We start from the raw sequence: 11,031 nt of genomic DNA, 5'->3' as shown, positions 1-11,031 counted from the left end.
GGGGACAATGTAGAAAGTCATGAAAGCATGAATGAAAACGATGTGTTCTGCATACTGTTTTGTGTGGCCTTAGTAAAAGCTGGTGGTAGACAGGGGCCAGACTGTGGAGGACCCTGAGTGCCTCATAAGGAGCTTAACCTTTATCTCATCAGCATGGGTGTATATTTAAAAAGATCACTATGGCCACACATGTTTGGATTGAGGCACCAGAAGGATAGAGACAGGAGAGGAGCTATGGAAGATCCGGGTATAACGTGAGGACCTGGAATGGGATAAGTAACAGGTGAGATTAAAAACAGTGATGTAGGGTATTTCTAATAGTATCTGGGAAAGCATTCATCATACCCTCAGATAAAGGATGGCATGTCCTATAAAATATAATCAAAAGAGTATAAGAATAGACACACAAACACCCATCCCTATCCACACAAACATACAACCGATGATTGGGGTGCATGTGAACTCTTCCCTCTAAAGCTTCTCCTGGATTATGTGCTTGTTCCTGGACCTGAATCTGGTTTTGGTTTAGAATACACATGAGCAATCTGAGAATACACTTCTATGCTGTGGGTAGGGGACGCATCCTTAATTTGTCCGTTTTAAAAAATCAGAGGTCTCTGGCTTCTTAGAGATGTAAGGTCTGCCCTGAGTAGGGTAGCCAGGTAATGTCCTGGACATGCAGTTACATTTGAATTTCAAATAAAAAGATCATTTTTAGTATAAGTATGGCCCAAATATTGCATGGGATACACATATACTAAAATGATTATTCCTTGTTTATGTGAAATTGAAATGTAATTGATTGGCCTGTATTTTTATTTGCCAAATTGGGCAACCCTACCCTTGAGTCTTGCCTTTCTCTGGCTCAGAATCTGGGCAGACAATTCCACTGAAAAGCATAAGGCAGGACAAAACAAAGCATGTGCCGAAGAGCTGGGAGATGTTTACAAAATCATTGTCAGCACAATCCCCCCCAGATTTGCTCATTCCCCAGGAGAATCTGAAAACAAGGGGTTTGGCAGTGAACAAAGAGCTGGCATGCCGCAGAACTGTTGGAGGGGAAAATGATTGAATTTAGAATAATAATGTATTTGTTAAAGCAAATATCAGTATACTCATAACAGAGAAGCCCTCAAGTTTCCCGTTATGGCATGAACAGAACATTAACGTCTCTATCATAGATTGATGGCAAGAATTTTCTTGCAAAGCACATCAAAAGTAGCCTTATATGATCTTCTTCTATTTTTTGAGAACACTGAATATAGTTCAGATTAACTTTTGAGGCATTTATTTTGTGCTTGAAATTTAGGACATGGGCTCTATTCACACCTAATATTTTATAAGCATCTCCCCTTTGGACAAAATTAAGTTCAGAACTCATGTTCACATAAAAAAGTAATTGGATTGTAAAAGCCAATGGGCATAGTCATTATTTGGATATTTTCATATATAAATGAATAATGTTTATTTAGAAAAACACCCATGACCAAACTCCATCAAATCTAATTTTCCCAGAGAGTTAAGCTCATATTCTGGTAGGTTTTTCCCTACATAACTAAAGAAAATTCTTAGCAAGAGCTTTAATAATAAAGCTTCTTTCTGAAGGAATAATATTGTGATTTCATGCGAGAAAAACCTCCCCTTGACGTAAATGAGAGATGAAGTTGTGAGAAGGGCTAGTCAGAGTTACTTGTTCGCTTTCCCCTTTCTGGCCAAATGACAAGAGACCATTTTATCTTTGGATTCTTTGATAGTTTTTTTTTGTTTGTTTTTCTATTAGCAAACAGAATATTCACAAAACCTTTTTACCTGGTATCAGTCTTCAGCCTCATAAATTACACTTTTATGGGTCTTCTGAGGTAGGAAAAGCCTGCCAATTTCAGTTAAGAGAAATTTAGGTTCGCTTGTAGAGAAACCAAGTGGTGGGATTTCTGGCTTTCCCAGTGATCAGGTATCACCGAGAATACCTGAGGTAGAGAGTTGCCTTAGCCTTATATTTACTGAGCATCCATTGCGTGCCTTGCATTGTCAAACAGAGATTGACTGTACCCCACAGCAGGGGGGTCCGTTCATTGGGGTGCCGTCAATGAATGCAATAATCACAAACTCACCCCCAACAACAAAGGCAGAGAACACTGTTTTTCCTTTTCCCCAACATATTCAAATATCTAAATCTCTTATATTGCACGTTCAAATGAGGTCAACATACAACACGTGAGTGATGAAATCACAGAGGTTTTATAAATTATTAAATGGTTGGAAAATAAGATCTCGGCTTTCCTGGCTCCGGTTAGAGAACAGGTGTCCCCCGTTGAAAAGCTCATTCGTTTATCACGTTCTAACTTTCCCACTTCTTCTTGCGTCTTATAATTACTTCCTTATCTTCACAGCTTTCCTTTGAAACTTAGGTCTTTTTAGTTAGAGAAACAAGGAACATATCCTTCTAAAATTGAGACTAAAACTAACTGCAACTCCTACATTTTCTTTTTGTTTATGCTCAGTTTAAGGCACGGCTGCCTTGCTAGGGGGTTGTTCACTAGCTGTTAGGACCCTGAGAGTGTCTCCTGTTTTATAAGTCTCAAGTCACTCTCCATTTTGTTTTATTTATTTATTTATTTATTTTTTTTTTTTAAAGATTTTATTTATTTATTTTGAGAGAGAGAGAATGAGAGAGAGCACATGAGAGGGGGGAGGGGCAGAGGGAGAAGCAGACTCCCCGCCGAGCAGGGAGCCCGATGCGGGACTCGATCCTGGGACTCCAGGATCATGACCTGAGCCGAAGGCAGTTGCTTAACCAACTGAGCCACCCAGGCGCCCTCCATTTTGTTTTAAATAGTCCGTATATGCGTGCACATCTATATGTGTCTCTGAATGAAAACGTAATTACTAGCTATAGGTAGGGATGTATATGTGGACATAGGTATACATGTATATATATGTGTGTAAATGTGTATATGTAAATGTATGTTTACATAAATGTACATATGTATATGTGTAAATGTATACATATGTATATGTATATATAAAATTCTGCCAATAGCTCGTAATTGTCAACAAAGTTGGGTGTGAGACAACCATTTTCTAAAAACAGTTCTTAATGTTTCAAGAAATTTGAAAGCCTTGACTTTTCACCTGTAGACCCTTTATGCATGTGGCAAATCATCTCTGAAAGCCAAACCTAACAAGATTCTCTTCATCTGTTTAAAAACGAAAAAGCAGAAAGCTTTGAGGGTATGTATATAGATAGAAGGAAATATTATTATGTTTGTGTAGTTAGTGTTAATTTCACTGAAATTTCACCGTGCTCCATTTATTAGATAACTAAGACATTGAACTTTGAGAGATGTTGAAAGCACACATGAAGCATAAGTAATCAATCAATAAGGTATAATGTTTGAAGACTGTTAGGATATACTGATTATTCAGATACTTCATTTTGTAAACACCAATAGCATGCTTTTCTGAAAAAAAGAATCATTATTCAAACAAAAGTGTTCACCATAGAAACATGACACAAAGAGGAAGATAAACATCAAATTTTTTTTTTAAAAGATAGTAAAATCAGAGTACCTGGGTGGCTTAGTTGGTTAAGCAGCTGACTCTTGATTTTGGCTCAGGTCATGATCTCAGGGTTGTGAGATGGAGCCCCGCATTGTGCTCCATGCTTGGTGTGGAATAGGATTCTCTCTCCCTCTCCCTCTGCCCTCTTCACCTCCCACTCCTGCCGTGCTCTCTCTCTCCCCCCCACCTCTTAAAAAAAAAGGTAGTAAAATCATGAAAGATCATTGGACTTTCAGCTGCTTTTTTTTTTTTTAAGATTTTAATTTGTCAGAGAAACAGCAAGAGAGGGAACACAAGCAGGGGGAGTAGGAGAGGGAGAAGCAGGCCTCCCGCGGAGCAGGGAGCCCGATGCGGGGCTCGATCCCAGGACCCTGGGACCATGACCAGAGCCGAAGGCAGATGCCTAACGACTGAGCCACCCAGGCGCCCCTGCTTCTGTTTGTTCTAATATGGCACAAGTGTTAGTAAGTGAAAACTATAAAGTCTTTTCATAAAATGCAGTCATTACAGGGATTTAAAATTTTAAATATTGAGGAACTTTATATATATGTATCTATTTGGCTCATGGTTATACTTTAAATTTTTAAAAAATAAATACATATGTCATTTCTACAGGATTGTTTTTTAATAATACATTTTGGGACCTGGTTTTGTTTAAAATATGCACATCTGTCTCCTCCTCCCTCACTGTTTTTTTTTTTTTTTTTTTTTAATAACAAAATGTGTAGCAGAGCAATCTTTGGAGTAAAAATGTTCATTTTTTTTTTTTTTTTAGTACTTTGCTTTCAGAGTCAGCCTCTGAAGGTGGAGAAAGAACGGACGCGTAAGGGTCTTTTCCTCTATACCAGATAGCCCAAAGCCCTGACCTCCAGCTGATCCACACTCAGCATCACGAAAGGTCCTATGAAGCTCTGTTCTCTCGAGGAGAACTACCAAAACTAAATTCCTGACCTCTATGAAAACGTTAGGAGGCTTCTGGTTTTAACTTTTAGAACTCTGATAAAATACGGAGCTATTATATTCACTCAAAATAAAAATCAAGTCCGTCCATGCCATCTCCCAAGGGAACTTCCCCCTTTTTGGTTTCACTGACATTGCTAATAATGCCCTAAAAACACCCTTTTTCGGGATAAAGCTATTAGATAGTATCTTGATAATATCCTCTTCCTGACGCACTGTGATCTGAATTACTTTGCCATTGGCTGTAACTAATGGACCAGGAATTCCCTTTGTACACAAACGAGTGTTTTCCTGTTGTGAATTTGTAGAAGTCTTATCATCAACACAATCCTTAATAGACCAGTACAGGAATAAATGCTGCTTTGGCTGCCAAACTTTTATTTTTACCACCAGTCTAGTCTCAGCAAGTATAAAGCTGCTAAGCCAGCGCTGTTATAGTGACCCTCTCGGTAAGAGAAAAATCAGATTATGTGCCATTAGAGGAAATAAATGTTAGTATTAGGTGTGATCGACCGATTCATTTCTTTTGCTTAAGTCCCACCCTCTGAGTGACAGGTGGAGGACAAAATGTGAAGAAGGAGTCCTGCTGAGTAAGTGCTTAGGATGGTGTTTAATACAGCAGAGAGCCAAGGTACAGTAGGAGGGGACACCGTAAAGAATGTGGAGAGGGTAGATACAATAAAGAATTTCGGTTTATGATCTGCCATCTGCTATTTGAAAGAGGAGTTAAATTAGGGAAATAAGTGACTTTCAGTTCTCCATACATGCAAAGGTAAGTTAGTTATTACAAAAGTTTTGCTGTCGTATGTGCTGAAAGAAAAGCATATGCATTTAAACATCTTTTAAAAAATAAATCACTCAATAGGCTTAAGAAAAATACTCTAGTTCATATTTCATTGATCTGACCTTTTGATTCAAGATCAGGGAATGAATCCAAGATGGAAACCAAAAAACAAAACAGAAATGAATCATTTCACCATGAAAAAGGCATTTCCAGTCTCAGCTAACCTCGACTAGTTTTTATTGCATTATTTTTGAAATGCCAAGAAACTGGCTTTGGCCATATTTGCCATCCAACTAAATCACAGCTATCAATATGCAATTGCTTGCAACAATTAGCTAAACACCATTATTGGACAAATCCCCTGGAAAGGGACATAGATGCTCTAGGTGTTGACACTGAATCAAGTAACAGGCAGGGGCTGCAGCACAGGGAGAGAAGTTGGTACGTCCTTGCCCAAGGAAGGGGTTTCAAACAGTCTTCATTTTTTTTGAAAAAGACACGTTTGCCCTGATCCTACTACAAGTCCTTTCTGGTTTTCAGGAATGGATTGTGGGATTGGCTAAAGGGGGAGGGGGGAAGCCACCAATTCTGGATTCCTTTCTTAAGGACATCAAGGGGAGAGAAAGAAAAATAGAAATACAAATGTGAAATGGTAATGGTATACAACATGGAGAAATGAAACCTCACGGAACCTGCTAGCAATTTCCACCAAAGCAATAAAACCCCTTAACTGACAGAAATTCAGTACAATATACACATTTAACAACTTCACCATTACTAGGGCTGCCGTTTCAAGCCAGAAAATTAACTGCAATATTCAAAAACAGAATTCTCATAAGATTTGAGAAAAATAGAGTGAAAAGGCATAATGTTAGCTAAGCTCTTAGCTAAGTCCACTCTTAATGGCCCCCAGTATTTAAACTATCATGGATTAAAGCCATGAAAATAAAAATTTCAATTTGAAATTTTATTAGCATGTTGCTAGAATGGTCAATAAAAACATCAACACGATAGGCTTTGTTGACATAGTTGGAAACCTGCTCTCTCACTTTTAAAAACTTTATTTCCACTTCCCCACCTTCTAAGATTTCTATGTTAGGAAAAGCCAAACTAAATATCCTGGCTATGGTGCTGTAATAATGCTGGTTTCTGGAATGTTGCCATGTCTTCTCCCTCCAACCCTTTAAAAAATACTGTTTTTGAAATGCAGCCCAAGGAGGGAGCAATCTAGGGTTAGAACAACAAGCGACCTTCAAGTTCCCAGACACCAGGTGAACCTTCTCCCCGCCGGGGGCGGGGCCCGCGCTCCTCACCAAATTAGCTGCGCCATTTTCCTCTCGGGACCAGAAAGGCTTCCCTCCTGCCAGCGAGGGAGACTCACAGGCAAATGGGGTGGGGGGTGGCGTTCGCTTCCCTCGGTGGAAAGGACTGGAAGCAAACCCAAGAGCTTTGCCCGGAGCTTGGAATACAATGTCGGGAGACTTGGGGCTGGAGAGCTGGAAGAATGCCGGGCAGCCTCGGGATAACCCGGAGTCCCGAAGTGCTCGCTTGTGCAATTATTCACAAGTGCCTAAGGGACAGGCTCGATTTCTTGGAAATCCTGAAATCTGGGGACACATTCATACAAGAGCTGAACTGTGCCCTGAAAAGATCATTTCTCACCTCCGACTGGTCTGTGTGTGCGCGTTTGGGGGCGGTGATGGTTCCCTTTACAGTAAGTCGGGTGACAGTTACGGACTAGTGACCCGCGGGGAAAGCCACGTCCCTGCTCCCCTCAGCCCTTTCTCTTTCCCCCGTTACAACTCAAGGGGAAAGCGCGCGCTGGGTTTCCCAACACCGTCACCACACCGGGGGTCTCCGCCAGGCGCGCACAGCTGCCCTTTGGTCCCGGGGCCGGTTCCTGAGACTTCCTGCCACTTGCCGGAGGGGGGCGAGGGTGCAGCCTGGGCACTGGCCGCCGCAGGAGGGCGCTCGAGGGGGCGGGGGTCGTGGATCGCCGGCCGGGAGGCCCGGGTGCGGGGAAGGGAGCGGGGCGCGGGGAGACAGGAGGAGCCTCGGGAGGCCCCCCACAAGGCTACTCCTTGTCGTCCACGAAGTCGGCGAGCTCCTGGAGCACTCGCAGGCGACCGCTGGCGTCGATGCGGCGCTTCTCGCGGATGAGGTCTTCCAGGCTGTGAAACCTGGCCGTGTGCACCTTGTTCTCGCCCAGGTGCACCTTGAGATAGTACTGCTGCTGCGGGGGCTGCGTGCCGGCCGGCACCTCCCCTCCCGCCTTGAACTCCCGCTTGCCAAAGCGGCACCAGGCGGCGAAGCTCTCCGAGTTCGTCCAGCAGATCTCCTCGCTCTTGAGGCCCAGGTGGCCGCAGGCGTTCTGCACCACCAGCTCGGCCACCAGCGGGCGGTAGCGGTACCAGCTATTCACCACCCGGCCCACGTTGGCCGCGCCCGCCTCGTACAGGCTGTCCTGGCGGATCTCGCCTTGGTGCAGGTGGATGATCTGCCCGCCACCCACGTAGACGGCCCAGTGCGGGGCGGGCGGCTCCGACGCCGGCTGCAGCCACAGCAGCTCCAGCAGGTCGCCGGGCTCGCAGAGCGCGGGCAGCGCTGTGACAGCGTAGACGCTCAGGTCGGCGCCCTGAGGGCCGCCGCTCACTTTGGAGAAGATGCATTCCTGGCCCCGGAAGGCGGAGAACTGAGTTTCGTTGAGGACCAGCTGGTGCAGCAGGTGGTGGTGGTGGCGGCTGGGGCTCTCCGGGCAGGCAGTGCAGCCCGGGGGGGCCTTCACGCCAAACTTGTCGGGCTGGCCGCGTTCGTCCAGGTCCTCCTCCTCATCCGAGAAGAAGTAGGCGACCCCGACCCGCAGCTCGTCCTTCTCGATCCCCGACGGGTCCCCTGTGGGCAACTCGCTGTAGTTGAGGTGGGTGATGCGGTCCAGTTGGTTGCCCATCAATGACGCGGCGAAGCGAGGGCCAGGAGCGGGGATCTGCGGAAGCACAGACGAGAGGCAGAGACAACGATCAGAATCGGGCTGCCCCTCCCCAGGACGTGCAGCGCCCCTGGGACCTGCTCGCCCGCCTACGCGCCCGGACTGGAGTCACTCGTTCCGCCCCAGCGGCAGGACGGGTACAGAAGCCACCAGTCCTTGGGGCGAGAGCAGACGCCACCACCACAGCCTCGGATCCCGTCTGGGAATCCGGTCCAACTCCCACAAGAGAAAAGGCAGGCGGTTGGAAGGCGTGCGGGGTCCCAGTGGGGCGGACAGTACGGGTTGTGGCAGCGTGGGAGACGGACACCCCGAAAAGGACCGAAGGGTAGCTTGAAAGGAAGAAGGGGCGCCTAAGGCCTCAGAGCTTGGAGCAAGCTGCGCTCACATTTGTCCCCACCCTCGCCAGCCTCTCAGTTTTGCGCTAGGTCGCACTCCTCCCCTGACAGCGCCTCGCACAATGACAATCGGACACATTGGCAGACACTCACTTGACACCAAGAAAATTTTGTTCACTTAAGAGTCCAGGCACTGACAGGCCGGCTGGTATATCGGTGTGACAATGTCACATATACAAAATGACAAACCTTCGCGACGACACACTCAGACCCCCACATTCGTACACAGTTCTAACCCCACGCTTGCACGCTCGCCAGTGCACGTACACCCACGCACCCGGGCACACCTGCCCACACAAGCAGGTGCACTCTGCCCCTTACTTCTCCTGCCTTCTCCACAGCAGAGCCAATCGGGCTACAGCAGGGCGAGGCCGTTCTGTCTAAAATAACCTAACAAAGAGGAAAGGAAAAGATGGGGGAAGCCAGTGCGGTGTCTGTGTGCGGGTGCGGGTGCGGGCTGTGTAGGAAGGTCCACTTTAAGCCAAAAGACCCCTTTCCCTCCTACCCGGCACAGGGTCCAAACAGTCGGACGAAGAAAAACCGTTTCCAAGGCAAAGAAAGCCGCCTCTCCGTACCCGTGATTTCCCTGCTCCCGAAACCCCAAACTCCTTTAAAGTCTCCTGGTCCCCATGGGTGCTGCGGAGGCGGCGATGGCGAGTGGGTCCTGGGCGGCGCGTGGGGTTGCGGCTCCGCTCTGCCCGGCGCGGAACGGTGCGGTGCGGTCCCCGGCGCGGGGGCAGTGCGCCTGCCGGTCCGCGCTGGCTGGGGCGTCCGGTCCACCTGGGCAGTCCCGACTCCGTTCTGCTTTCCTACAACGGAGCCGAAGACTCTAAGTAGCCTCAGCAGCTGGTTCCAGGGCCCGCCCCGGGACGCGCTCATTGGCTGGGGCGGGTGCCCGAGGCCCCGTCAATCTCCGCGAGAGGGGGAGGGGAGCAGGGGCGGGTCTCCAGCGCGCGCTCCGCCCCGGCCCGCCCGGCCCCCGCGCACCAGAACGCGCACAGGCCCCGGGAGTGGAGGTGTGAGCACCCGCGGAGAGCGCGCGAGGGGCGCGGCGCTTCTGCATGGCGCCGCTGCGAGCTTCCACCCTCGCAGCTTTTCCAAGCGGATCCTGACTGACAGCGGTCCGTCCGGGCTCTGTGTTCAGGGAGTATAGACTCCAGCGATGAAGCTGAGTCTGCGGGTGGAGAAGAACCCAGGGTACCCAGGCACTGAGGACGGCCCGGGGCGGGGAGCGACATTGTCGGAGGCGGGCACCTGGACGCTGCTAGGCGTCCCGGGGGTCTCGGTTCCCGACGACCCTGAGCTGATTATCTGCCCACAGACTTTGCCTGCAGGCACCCGTGCCTTTCACATTGTGCCTCCGACGTTCGGTTCATCTCTGATCCGTGTGAAACTGCTGACCCAGCACTGGCGCCCGGTTTAAAAGGAGCACCTTTGACAAACGCTACTGAAAAATCGGAGCCTTGGCCAGCCCTTTCCCTAATTGGGCCTATGATTTGGGGTTGGGATTTTTTATGAAAGAGTGCATCACAAATGCCTACAGCCAAGCCCCAGAGCTGCCTTTGCTTAGGGATTTTTATTTGGTTTTGTGGCAGAAGAGTGTCCAGCAGTAATTAACGATTGCATTTCCGGATGGAAAGTTAACGCGTGAATGAGTTACGGTTATTGGATGTTGAAGAGGACTTTCCTACATACGGAATTCTAGATGAGTAGTTAGAAAAAGCTTATCACACTAAGCCTTGAAGTGTTCTTAGACATCTGGTTCTACTCTCAAGAAGGCTCCTGAAGCTTTTTGGTGAAGCTTACTCTCGTTCCCCGGGGAAAATCGGGTGCTTCCTCTTTGTGGCCCCTTTGGCAGCAGGCACAAAATCTTAGAGCTCTTACCCCTCCCCTTTTTTAAAAAAATTACAAACCTGTGTTGACTTTCTTGCTCTTTACAAAGTGAACGCCTGGAGGATTGGCGTGCTACACAACTTTGTATTGTGGATCTCCTTCACAATGCCGAGTGTACATCGGGTTCCATCAGCAATCATAAAGATGGAAAACAGCCTGACCACTTGTCAGTGGGGAGGCACTATGCTAAGAGGTTTAAGTGGGTGATTTCATCCTCATGCCTCTGGAAAGGATTTTCTTATACCGCCCACTGCCACGGATGAGGAAGCTGGGCCCAAATCCCAATGCCAGCAATCTCTGGAGGGCCTATGGGACTCCAGAGCCAGTCTTTAACCTGACTCTACTGTTCATTGAGTTAATAAAATCTTGTTTCATGAAATGAGAAAACTGGTGTCCCAGAGAAGTTACCTGAGGACTGATGGCACATTATAAAAACCCTTATTATTATTTTT

The 11,031-nt window shown here is 47.4% G+C and overlaps 1 protein-coding gene across 2 annotated transcripts; it reads right to left on the bottom strand.

The window, feature by feature from the left end:
• Positions 1 to 4,882: 4,882 nt before the first annotated feature.
• Positions 4,883 to 9,520, bottom strand: LRATD1 (LRAT domain containing 1). Of its 2 annotated transcripts, none has more exons than XM_032430128.1 (2): positions 9,262 to 9,520; positions 4,883 to 8,288 (listed from the first exon to the last, which is right to left on the bottom strand). In XM_032430128.1, exon 2 carries the CDS (start codon positions 8,250 to 8,252, stop codon positions 7,380 to 7,382), a length of 873 nt encoding a protein of 290 aa, XP_032286019.1. In that variant the 5' UTR covers positions 8,253 to 8,288; positions 9,262 to 9,520; the 3' UTR covers positions 4,883 to 7,379. The 2 variants fall into 2 exon arrangements, with proteins under 2 accessions (XP_032286019.1, XP_032286020.1); XM_032430129.1 differs by having other exon boundaries at positions 9,192 to 9,275.
• Positions 9,521 to 11,031: the final 1,511 nt, after the last annotated feature.

Source organism: Phoca vitulina, unplaced genomic scaffold (assembly GCF_004348235.1).
Source record: "Phoca vitulina isolate PV1807 unplaced genomic scaffold, GSC_HSeal_1.0 scaffold42, whole genome shotgun sequence".
NCBI classification, from domain to species: Eukaryota; Metazoa; Chordata; class Mammalia; order Carnivora; family Phocidae; genus Phoca; species Phoca vitulina.
This window is presented reverse-complemented; position numbering and strand designations above follow the sequence as displayed.